The sequence below is a fragment of the Nyctereutes procyonoides genome, unplaced genomic scaffold (genome assembly GCF_905146905.1).
Source record: "Nyctereutes procyonoides isolate TBG_1078 unplaced genomic scaffold, NYPRO_anot_genome, whole genome shotgun sequence".
NCBI classification, from domain to species: domain Eukaryota; kingdom Metazoa; phylum Chordata; class Mammalia; order Carnivora; family Canidae; genus Nyctereutes; species Nyctereutes procyonoides.
The window spans coordinates 45,167,667-45,180,013 of record NW_026575046.1 but is presented as its reverse complement, the minus strand read 5'-3'; the positions used below and the strand labels follow the sequence as shown (position 1 = coordinate 45,180,013).

Below are 12,347 nucleotides of genomic sequence, written 5' to 3'. Positions count from 1 at the left end.
CTCTGAGCCTCCATTTTCTCATGTTTAAAGTGGGGTTGGTAATAATGAGTAGGATTTGCCTCATTGAGGTGTAAGTATTAAGATAAACCAACCATGTAAAACTCTTAACCTAATGCCTGACTCACAAGCACCTGATACCGATTAGGTCCTACTGTTGTCATTATCCCTACTCTCACCCTCACTTCACATTTGAAGAACACAGACTTTTCACAACTACACCCACTCCCCCCAGACAAACTCTGATGCCCCTGTGGCAAGGTTAACCCACATTGGGTCATGGCCTTGGAGGTCCATAAGGGATCCACTGTCGAGCCAGGAGCCACAGCAGCATAAGAAGCAGAGAGGTGGCAGAGACAAATACCATCCCTAGAGTGGGCAAGTCTGATGAGTATAGGATGCACACAGCCATCCCTGCACTCCTGATTGGAGTTCTTGGTTCAAAACCACACCTTTGCACTCTATTTGCATAGTTATATATACTTACATCTATACCGCATCTCCCTCAACTCCTGCAGCCTTTTTACAAAATATTGACTTTTGCAGAGGCCGCATGATGTCTCAGCATAAGCACTGGGTCTTAACCTCCTAAAATCTTCTGTGACACTGGGGAAGTCACTTTAGTCTCTAGGCCTCAGTTTCTCTGTTTTCAGAAAGAAAGGCTGTACGTCCAATGGGTTGAAACATAGGTCAGCTCTGCCACTTACTAGCTCTATCACTCTGGACAGGCTATGTGATTCCTCTAGGTTTTATTTTCCACATCCACAGAATGAGGCCAACACAGCCTGCCCCATAACTGTAAGGATTAAAAGAGGTAACATAAATCAACTGCCCTATCATAAATGATAGCTCTTCTTCTTTGTTACATTAGCGATAGAATTGGGTTCTGTAGTGGACCGTCTTGGGTTGTCATTATCCTCAGATTGTTAAACTCCTTGGGGACAGGTACCACCTATTGCTCACTGGTTCACCCCTCCCTTGGCTCTTACACCCCTTGCTAAAGTGGAGACTAATTGATTACGAATTGCAAACACAGCCGGCTGACCTCACCCCCAGTGCTGACCTGACTTACCTGGGCTCTTGGCCTGCATCTGGGAGCAGTGGATTCTCTTGCAAACACTGAGGGGGTTGCCATCGTTACAGACAGTGGCTCTCCCCAGGGGCATCATCCAGCCACAATCCCTTGCCAAAGTGGCAGGTGAATCACAGGATTCCTGGAGAGCATTTTCCACCTGACTGGCAGCCCTAGAGACCCATGGAGCTGCTGCCTTGGCTGAGAAATCCCTGCTGAACTCTGCTCAGCTGGAAAACAAGAACGTCCTTGGAACTTCTCAGTCAAGGCAGCCTGCCCTGAGTCTGCTGCCTCAGTAGGTGGCTGTATCCGGCAGCTCACAGACTCTGAGTCCTGGTGGCAAGCTCTTGTGCCTTACCATGAGCCAGCCAGGCCCCTGTCCAGCCAGCCTATGCCCATGTGCCCAGCAGAGCAAGCTCCCTACCTCCTCTGGCAGGCCACAAAGGCTTTCTTAATAGACCGTGGCAGTCTCATTTGTAGACTCTATTCATCCAGCAGCCAAGAATGATCTGTCCTGATGCTCCCTCTCTCCTCCCACCGCCCTTCCTCTTTCTCTGCACCCCACCCCCACCCTTCCTTTGGCCTGGAGAGTGATTTGTCTGTGTTATGGGTAGGCCTGACAAACCATTCCACATTAGCAGCTGAGATGTTGTTTGAAATGGGAAAATTGCTGGCAAACTGCTCCATTAGCGGTTCCAGTAACAAATACTCTCTTCCCCCAATGAAGATGAGATCGCAGAGGCACAAATTAATACGACTGTCTCCCCGACTCTGCAGCGGGGATTACTCTTCAAGATGAATGGGTTCATCCCAGCCAGAAATGTGCATCCACTAGATGTAGCTAGCCTCCAAGGGAGCCACTTCCACCCGTATGTTCCTTCTGCTCCCCCCACCCCTTGCACACACCTTTTTGTGTGTCTTCCCAGCTGAGGGTTTGAGGACCATCTATGCCAAATGAGGAAGTGAAGAAAAGATCTATGCCTTGGAGAGAAGGGAGATGCACGAGAAGGAGATGTTAAGTCCTCAGCTGAGGCCAGAGCATCACTCATCACCTCTAATAGAGGACCTGCCTCCCACTCAGGCCCGTTGCCCATCACACTTGCTCTTGGTGCCAGGAAGTCATCTGAGGAGAGAGAGAATAAAGAATTGAGATGCTCGCTCCCTTGCTCCCCATAGCCCCTTCTCTTCAAGGAAGTACTGAGCTCTGGGCCTGTGGCATCTCTTGTCATTCTAGAGTCCTAGGAGAGGAAGCACTTCTGGAGAGGCCATAACATGGTAAAACCTCAGATTCCAGGAGCAACCCAGGGGAGTGGTCCAACAGGGGGCCCTAGGGCCCTAAGGGTGGTGTCAGAGATCTGGTTTGAGGAGTATCAGGCTGGGAGCCTAAAGACTTGAAGGCTGTTTCTCCAGCACATTAGAACAGCCCAATTGAAAAAGCCGGAAACAAACATCAAATGTTGCTGTTTATTGTATATCATACTCCTGAAATTAATAAGTCATTTTTACCTTAATACAAAAAAAAAAAAAAAAAAAACCAGAAATGAAGCCAGCCATTGTCCTTTCTGCCTATACAATACCCCAGTAGCAGTGGGGTTGAATTTTTAACCAAGAGACGACACGCTTCGATGGCAGGTGGGCATTGCTGGCCCAAAGGCCATTTCTTTTGTCTTCTCTTTATCCCTTTGACTTTTTCAGCACTCTGAAAAAGTCGAAGGTGCTACAGCTTTTTTGAAGAAACATTTGCCTTCAAAGATGGCTTATAATAAGCAAGAGCCAAAATTACCAAGGAGAAGTCATTTTTTTTCTAATTTTTCCAAGGATGGTTAGGTTCTGGGATGGGTGCTCCATACACCAGAACACGAGTCTCTAGCTTCCACATAGTGTTTGCTAGCCTCCTGAAACCAGTAACGGGTGTCATGTGATGAGAGGGACCCTCCTATCCTCGAGGCCTTCAGCAACCACCTGTTAACAAGTTGACAGGTGGATGGTTAACTGACTCTGCTCTGCTCTGTTTCTTAGACGCCTGGAACAGAACTCCATCAAATCTATTCCTGCTGGAGCCTTCACCCAGTACAAGAAACTGAAGCGAATGTGAGTTTCCCCTGGGGAAGAATAAAGCAGATGTTTTCATTTGGGGGGTAATATGTCCTGCGTAGTAGGCAACCTGCCCAGATGACAGCCTGCATCACATTCTTCCTAGAGAGTTCAGTATCTGACCTGTAATGTTCTCTGAGATTGGGATGCATGGGTCAGGAGTGTCGCTTTCAGCTGGTGAGGTATATGGATTTAGACACCTCAGAGCTAAGGGTCTCTCCAACTAGAGCAAAATAAAATTATCTGAGTGAGAAGTGGAGCTGAGTTGGCTAAAAAACAAACAAACAAACAAACAAAAAACCTCTCACACCACCATTCTTATTGCCCTCGTTTCATGATGTGGACCTAAAGCAGGAGTTTCAGTGAAGATGGGACAGTGGCTTCGTGTCATTCTACAGCATTGTAACCAACATGCCTACAGCCATGCCCACATTCATCTAACAGAGAAGTCTACTGCATGTAGGGGAATGCAAGATCGGAGGATAGAGTGTGTGCTGAAACCAAGTCTGTGCTCACAGAGCTTACATGTTTGAGTGTGAGAACACAGAAAAGAAACAAATCAGAAATTGGTAAGTTCTAGGAAGTAAAACAAAGGACGGCCCACCAAAACCTCTCTGTGCAGGTGACTCAAATGAAGGGTGGGATTGAGGAGCTCTCAGGAGAGAGCAAGTGAAGAGCCCTGGGGAGCAGGCACGGATGGTTGGCAGGGCAGCAAGGAGGCCGGGAGGGAGTGAGGGAAACAGCGGCGGAGATTGTATTGGAGAGGTAGGTATGTAGGGGCCAGATCCTGTGGGCCTTAGACCATGCTAAAGATTTCCTATTCTTTCTAAGTGAGATAAGAAGCCTTGGGCCCTTCCTTATCCTCCAATCACATATATCTTGCCAGTGATTATTCCCACCACCCCCATTAGCACCACATCCAGTAACACCGCCACCACTACATCCTATCAGTGCCGGGGAACACCGACACTGCTGTTCCTTCCTTACCAGGGTACCGCTGACAGCGTCACGCATCATGGCCCTCATCCCCGCCATTGTAGTGACATCATCATCACCACTCCTCCCCAACCCATGACGGCTCTGAGCATTGCTCTGTAAGTCACTCAGACCGGGGAGCGCTGAGGAGAACCTAGGAGGAGAACCCAGCCATTGCCAACATAGATAGAATCTGGGAAAGAAAGCCCTTTCCCTTTTCCAGGCTAGAAATCATTTATTGTAGTCCAATAATCAAAATGCTGTTTTCACCTCAGTTACTTACCCTTTCTGGCCCCTGCAGAGGATGAGAGAACAGGTAGAAATACGCACAGACTCGATCTTGCTCCCTTCCACTGAAGGCTGATTCATCGGGTTCCCTTGAGTAGGAGAGCCTCCATTAAGGAGGTTAAGTGTCTGCTGACTCCTTTTATGTTCAAAATAAACATCCCCAAGAAACAGTGGCATTGGTAAACTTTACCCTCGGATTTTGGGAAGGCAACTTCCCATCTCCCTGGAAATCCAAACCAAACAAGATTTTCTCTTGGTACAATTCCAGAAGTACAAACCAACATAATGAACCAGCCCTGAGCACGTACTTTTTCCCCTCCCCTTGGCAGCATTCTTGCTGGAGGAGCTGTATAAATATAGGCCTTAATATTTAAAACCTTGGGCCATTAATCTCCTGGTCTCCCTGCTTTCCCAGCTCACTCCATACCCCCCACAAATTCATTTTTAAAGCCTAGCTTGATTATGCAGCCAGATAGTAATTTCAGTGAAAAATGACAAGTTCAGTCACTGCCCCAACCTATATCTCTTGCATGATTTAAGTTACTGCTCTAATTTTTTGTGAAGTCCAGGTAATTTAGAGCTTAGCTATGTTTTACTGTCCTTTCCTCATCCCATTGGAGTTGCCATGATCTGTGCATTCAAAATTCATAAGACCTTCTCAGTCACAACCTGGGAAGGGAATTTAATTTTTGATCATTTCTGATGCTACTGATATTTATTATGATGCCCTCCCCACCGCCCCTGCCAAGGGGATGGCAGCAGGGAAGAGAGACCACTTAAATATTTTTCCAATTAACAGAACTTCACAAACCAAGAATGATGTAGGATGGCTTGGGAGAAATAAGGCCCCTGGTGAGAATGGACTTTGAAACCCTGAGTGTGAATTCCTCTGAGGTGTGCGTGACCAGTCTCTCGCCTTTTTTTTTTTAATTTTTTTAAAAAGATTTTATTTATTTATGAGAGACACACACACACACACACACACACACACAGAGAGAGAGAGAGAGGGAGAAGCAGGCTCCACGCAGGGAGCCTGACGTGGGACTTGATCCAGGGTCTCCAGGATCACACCCTGGGCTGCAGGCGGCGCTAAACCACTGAGCCACCAGGGCTGCCCCAGTCTCTCTCCTTAACAGAAAGAAGTTTCCCCTCAACTATGAATGAGCCACACCCTCCTCTTACCTCTAATAACAAACAAAAAAATTCACCTGGAATGAATGACTTTGTCCCAATTTCTCATGGCCAGCTTATCAAAAAAATACTTCCAGGTAAAAACTAGTATTGGGCAGACTGGGTGGCTCCGTGATTTAGCACCGCCTTCCGTGGAGACCTGGGATCCAGTCCCACGTCAGGCTCCCTGCATGGAGCCTACTTCTCTCTCTGCCTGTGTCTTTGCCCCTCTCTCTCTCTGTCTCATGAATAAATAAATAAAATCTTAAAAAAAAAAAAAAAACTAGTATCAAAGTAGAGAAGTTACTTATGAGGAGAGTAGAAGGCACTAGAGAAAAGCCCTTGGTTTTACAGGGCTGGTTAAGTGGCAGCATTGGCAAATGGGGGCCATGCTCATGTGGTTTGGCCAGAAGGGCATGTTCTTTCATTTTCCTTTCCACGCTCTCACATAGGATAGGATTCCACAGGTGCCAGCCTTTCCTAGAGTCCCATACTGTATTCCCCACTCTGAGCCTTGCCAGCAGGGAGTTTGACACCTTGGTTCTGAACAGTCTGAAAAGTCTACTGCCTCTTGGTCATCCATTTTGTAAGCCCCAGGGCATGGCATACATCTGAGACCAGCAAATTGTAAAACACTGTGGCTTAAAGTATGACCCAGGGACCATGGGCATGGGAATCACTGGAGATACGTTACAGATGCAGGTTTCTAACCCTGCTGTCCAAAGCAGACTCCCTGTAGGTGAACTTTAGTAAACACCCTAGTAATATTTGAGAACCACTGATCAAGAGTGACCCAAATGCCTGGAGTCAGCTCAGGGCCACCTGCTTTGGATCAGGAGGGGTCCAGCATGGAGATCAGTGAGCAGCAGAAGCCTTCTCCAACCTGCCTCCTATCCAGCACCACTGCCTTATTCATCCATCATCGTGAAGTGAGGGGAAACTTGAGATACCCAATAAATAGCTGTGTCAAGTCACTTGTGGCTCTAGGTCCTCTTAGGGCTGCCATTTGCTTCCTACAGAATTAAGAACAAAGAGAAAGTGACCACCACGGGCAGTTCCCAGATAAACTATCACATGTCCAATTCTACTTCCCATCATCTCTAAGACCACAAGACATCCCTCCTGTGCTACAGAGAAGAGTGCATCCACAAGGCTAGCTGTGGACTGCATACCACTTTGCCCTGACAAGGCTAAAGCAGAGGGCTTCCCTCCTACCCCCAGTCCCAGAACTTCCTCTTGCATACTAGAGGTCTAAGTAGCTTGAAGGGACATCCCATGATCAGGAAAACAAAACAGAACCCCAAAACAAAACAAAAAACAAAAAACCCCCAGGCTCTCTCAGCAGTCTGATCTGAGCACAGACCCCGTGCGCTGGCCTGACATGCCTTGTGAGGCAGGCAGGCTGAGGGTGAACAAGATTAGGATAATCCAGGGCATTTGCTTGTTAAGACCCTTATACAAAAGTGGAGCGCTGAAGAAAAGCCTGGTGTAAACTGACGAGTTTGTGAGCACAATCTGTGGATTTGTGAGAGGCGATCTTGCCAGCTAAAGGGATAAGCTCGACAGCTGTGCCTAAGAAGCCTTAACCTGTGAAATATCTTTCAACTTACCGGCTTTGGAAGCCGGGAGGGAAGGGAGCAGAGGCCTAGGAAGCTGGGCAGCCCTTTGCAAGCTATTAGAAGGAGGGGCGAAACAGACCTGGGGAGTGTGCTTCCAGAGGTTGGGGGCTGGGTGTCTGGCCTCGCTGGAGGCAGTTGCTTAAGCATCTGCTTAGATGTGCTTTCTTCTCCAGAGTCCCTTGTCTCCTCCTTGTTGACCCAAGCTCTCTCTTCTGCACAGAGGCAAAGACCCATTGATCTATTTTGTTAAAAGAAAAGAACTGGAGAGGGGCGTTGTCTCTGGAAATTCGAGCATCTCACCTTCCAATGACAGGAGCCCAGGGGCCACCCCCAAGCTAAGCACTCCGAGAAAGTCTTTCCCCTCAATGAAGTGCCATTAGCAAGAACTAGAGGCTGGGTGCTCAGAAGTCATGGGGATGCACAGAGCCACTTCTGGGCTCTGAAGAGGAGCCAGGTCAGGGAGATTCGTCTGCCCCAACGCAGCCAGGGGTGGCTGCCTTCTATCACGTGACCTCCCTCTCATCCACATTACCCCACAGCCCTGAGCATCACCCACTCCCTTCCCCGGGCTCGCACCCATCCTAGGAGCACAGCCAGGGACAAATCCACATCTCAGAGCCATCCCGTGAGAATCTCATGATGTGCTTGCATCATGTGACCAGGAGGACACCCCGAACCAGACAGAGACTTAAGTCACTGCTCAAAACATCTTTTCGGGTCAGAAAGGAAAGGTCACTGGGGAGGTGAAATGACTCAGGACAGTATGGGGAAGAAAATCAGCGTTGGCTGAGGCATGAGACAAGAAGATGATGCATGCCTGAACCCTGGCCTGTGTTTGGGTGAGGCCAGCTTCTGCTTCATTTATGCTGTAATTGCTTGGTAATGCAGCAAGGCCCTAACGTGACTGGGTGCAGTCCCTCCTACAGAGTGAAGGCTCACATGTGCAAAGCCATATGTCACGGTCAAGATGCTGTGGGTGAGTTCTGTGAAAGCCAAGAAGAGTGAAACGAATGTAGTATATTTCATCAAAAGACCATTGAACTGAATGATCTTTAAGCCCCTTTTCTTGTACTATGAATAAATAAACTGATTAATTCTCACCATTTTAAATATCTGAAGTACTTGTTTCACACCTAGGAGTGGCCGTATCACACTTTTGAGCTGTGCTCTCAGACTCTCCCATTAATGTTTTTTAGAGACATCAGCAAGAATCAGATATCGGACATTGCTCCAGATGCCTTCCAGGGTCTGAAATCACTCACATCGCTGTAAGTGGGGAACAGAGCCATGTGGAGGTGGGAGTGGGGGGTTGGCAATGGGAGAGGGATGTGTCCATATTTTTCAGGAGGTGTTTATCAAGGCTTTATGTTCCCTTACACACTTGTGGCAACCTGGTAAAAGAAACAAATATTTCTTCAGGGGAAATTGATCTTGGGGAATATTTCTACAACCCAAATGCATTATTTTTATTGATTAAGTGCCCAGCAGCTTCCCAGTTATTGGCTTCTAATTCAAATGCATCTTCTGCTCTACCCACAATTCCCCCTCCCATCCTGTGTGCCTCAGCAGCACTCTCGGGAGATGGACGAACAGAATGGTAATATATGTTTATTACCCATGTGCCCGTGCCCATTTCTCTCATCTATGTGACCTTGTCAAGGGAGAAGCTAATTTTCTTCCCTGATTTTCAGGCTTCTTCTCCAAACCAACTCATGGCCTTTATTCTGAATAAGCATCTACTCCATCCTGTAAAGCCTTCTTTTCTTGGATTGTGCAACCCTAGGGCAGCTTACTGGAAGGAAGCACAGCCTTGTCCACCAGGGACTCAGAGACCCACAGGGGCAAGAAGGCATGGAGCTTTGTCCTGATTCTACCAGACTTACTACATGGCATAGGGGATGTCACTGGAGTTTACTGTATATTTTCCCCACAGACAAAATGGAGTTAGCGATATCTTTCCTGCCTAACATGCATTCAGGGGTGACCATGATTAAATAATTGGCAGTACCTATTAAGCACTTACAGCGTGCCAGGAGTCTTGCAGGTTTAATCCTCATAACCTAAAATATAGACTCTATTCTCATCTCTCTTTTACAGTAGAAGAAATGAGGTGTTCTAAGCTCCACACAGACAGGAGTTTTTATCTCTTTTGATCTCAAACAGTACCTGGCTCCTAGTAAATGCACAAAAATAAAGCTTGTTGAATAAGTATAATTATCCAAAGTCCACAACTGGGAGAGGCAGGATTTGAACCCAAGCAGTGCAACTCCAGAACCCATGCTCTCAATCCCCATGCTATGCTGCCTCTCCAGGTAATGTGAAAAATATACACTGAGACACAAGAAAGCTATCATCAGGTGATATTATTTATATCATTTGATGACCCGCCCACTGAGTACGGGTAAGGATGCTCACAAGCAAGCTGTCGATGCTTTGCTTCTCTTGGTAACCTGTTTGCTTAATTTATGAGTGGGCAGGCAACAAGATACACATTTTTCCCCACCTGGCCCCATCCCACTGAGAAGGGGCTGGGGACAGGGAAGTCTCTTGATTCAGCTGTTGCCTGCTGCTTGCAGAGTAAATTAGTTTCATTTATCGAATAGAACATCTGGCTGAGATATCAAAGACAGGATTGTATGTGAGATTAGTGTCTGCTTATTGTGCTGAAGATCACAGAGGAGCAGAGAGAGTGGCTGTGTGCTGCCAGTATCCTATCCCTGCCCCCACCCTCCCATTCCACTTATCTGGTTTCCCTCTGCTGGGATTTGGGAACAATCTGAGGACAGTGAGATTCTTCTGGTCCTGTAGAGGATGAGAAAAGGAAAAGTCAAATCTGCGTTGCCAAACTGGCAACTGGCCTCCCACTAGCCAGTTCTGAAATATACCGGGGCCTTACGTGAGGTGCCCCCTCACCTCTAATCTATGCATTCATCCATTCAGGTAGATGCCTGCTTGGTACCAAGGAGTATCACAGGCATGTAGAATGTGGCAGTGAACTGGATGGACAAGATCCTTGGTCTCCTGGAGCTTGGAATACAAATACACCCAACCCAAACTCGGCAGTGGCTGAGCTAAAGGGCAGGAAAGCCTTGCTGGTACTCATTTGTTTATTCTGTCAACAAATACTGTGCTAGACCCTGTCAGTCCCGTGAGCAAGCCATGTAATGTCACCATATTCGTGGGGCCTACATTCAAGGGAGCTGAGAGGGAGAGGCAGAGAAAAATCTTAAAATAAATAAATGCAAAAGTAACAGAACATGACATAATAAAAAGTGATGAAGAAATAAAAACAGGGTGACAGGTGGTGAAAAACATTAGAATATTCAGGAGAAGCTTCCCAGGGAAGAGATGTTTGCACTCTGACCTGAAAGGTGAGAAGAGGGCAGTCAAGGAAAGATGTGAGAGCAAAGCCATGTGGGTCTGCACCCAGATCACTCCAAGGTAGACCCACAGCCCTCTTCAGTCTACCACAGAGTGGTTTTGACCCATTAGGTTAGATCCATAAGGAGGTATGACGGGTCATGTGCAGATCCCCTGCCCCAAGTTCCTGGTCCCAACACTTCGCCAGCTACTGCTACACCAGAAGGTTTGACATTAGGCGAGACAAGCAGACAGTGACGCTACAACGTTTGGCACAGTGAGCAGTGGGACATTAATATGAATTACAAATGCGTGCCTGAGCCATCATGCTGACTTTTATTTACTCATTAATTTGTTGAAACATTAATGAAACACACCCGCTGGCTGAGTGAGACACTCTTTTTTCCTGGTGGTGTCTGGAAAATAGGGGGTTTGGTTTATCGCTCCCATTTACTATTTCCTTACCCTAATATTTTGTCTCCTCAAAGATGTGTAACAGCCTGGATTTGCAGTCTGAGTGGGGTTTGTATATTGCATTCATTCAGTATACTTCAGCACCCAAGAGGGAATTGAAAGAGGGGGGAAAAAAGAAGCCCTCCTGAGCTCACTTCTCTACATATCAAGGAGGCTGGACCCAAGAGAAGTGGTCTGTGCCATGGATGAGAGCAGAGAGAGGCCAGCAGGTCTTCAGCACCTATGTGGAGGGCCAGCAGGACCCCCCCCCCCCAGGCACTGGGCTGGAGAGGCTGGCCATAGAAATCTTCCCCAAGCCCTTCCAGGTTCCCGAAGGCCAGCCCATGGATAGGAGACACAGAGTGAGGGACCCTGTTGTTCTGAAAGAGAAAGGGGTAAAAGAATTCAGAGTTTCTTAGTTCCTAGAGCTCAAAGAGGGGCTGGAGTGTAGGGGCCATTGCTCCCGGTTAACAATTCCTTGCTCTCCAGCTTTTTCTGAGAGCCAGTCCCTGACTCAGCAGTCCCAGTGCCATCTGGATAGGACCCCAGATGCCCAAAGCCCTGTCTGGATGGATGATTAAAGAACTCAGCTCAGGAATTCCTAGGATGCAATGGTATATTAAAGGGAAATGTTCTATAGGCTGGGCTCAGTCTGATCAATACCCATTGAAGACAAGAAGACGCAGGGCCGGCAGCTTCCTACACGTCTTATTTATTGCCGAGGTGTGAGTCATATCAGCAGCTCAGGGAGACACTACAAAGGGACTGCTGCTCCCTGTTGTGGATTATTTATTGAACTGGGCTGCCCAGGAGTAAAACAGGATAGAGCCCATTTCTCCTTGCCTCCCAGATAGCCTGCCTCTCCAGCTCTTGGTGGCACTCACCTGCTGTCCCATTGGGAAGGAGAGGGGGTAAGGCCAGCCAGAGAAGGAGATGCTCTGAGAAACCCCACCTACCCACTCACTTACACCCCCCCCCAATGGAGTTGGCCGAGGCAACGGCCTCTACATGAGTGGGTTCCACTGGCCTTGCCTCTACAGCAACCATTCTCTCCTCTGCTTTTTTCCAGCGTGCTCTATGGGAACAAGATCACTGAGCTTGCCAAGGGACTGTTTGACGGGCTGGTGTCCTTACAGCTGCTGTGAGTAGGCACCTTTGTCGCATTGTATGTCTCAGGGACTGTTTGCAGGCTCTTCCCTGCAAACTTCGAGCCATGCTTCTGTACAGTTCTTTTGACTGTACACACACTAAAAGGAAAAAAATATCTGAGCTGTCCACCCCACACCTCTGTCACCTCTTTTTTGGTGGAAAAAAAGCCA

General features: G+C 47.7%; 1 protein-coding gene across 1 annotated transcript in view; it reads left to right on the top strand.

Moving 5' to 3' along the window:
* SLIT3 (slit guidance ligand 3) overlaps positions 1 to 12,347 on the top strand; it is a 595,927-nt gene that overhangs the window by 478,447 nt on the left and 105,133 nt on the right. The window contains exons 10-12 of the mRNA XM_055325906.1: positions 3,089 to 3,160; positions 8,412 to 8,483; positions 12,098 to 12,169. Of these exons, the coding sequence (XP_055181881.1) occupies positions 3,089 to 3,160; positions 8,412 to 8,483; positions 12,098 to 12,169 (216 nt within the window). The remainder of the gene's footprint in view (positions 1 to 3,088; positions 3,161 to 8,411; positions 8,484 to 12,097; positions 12,170 to 12,347) is intronic.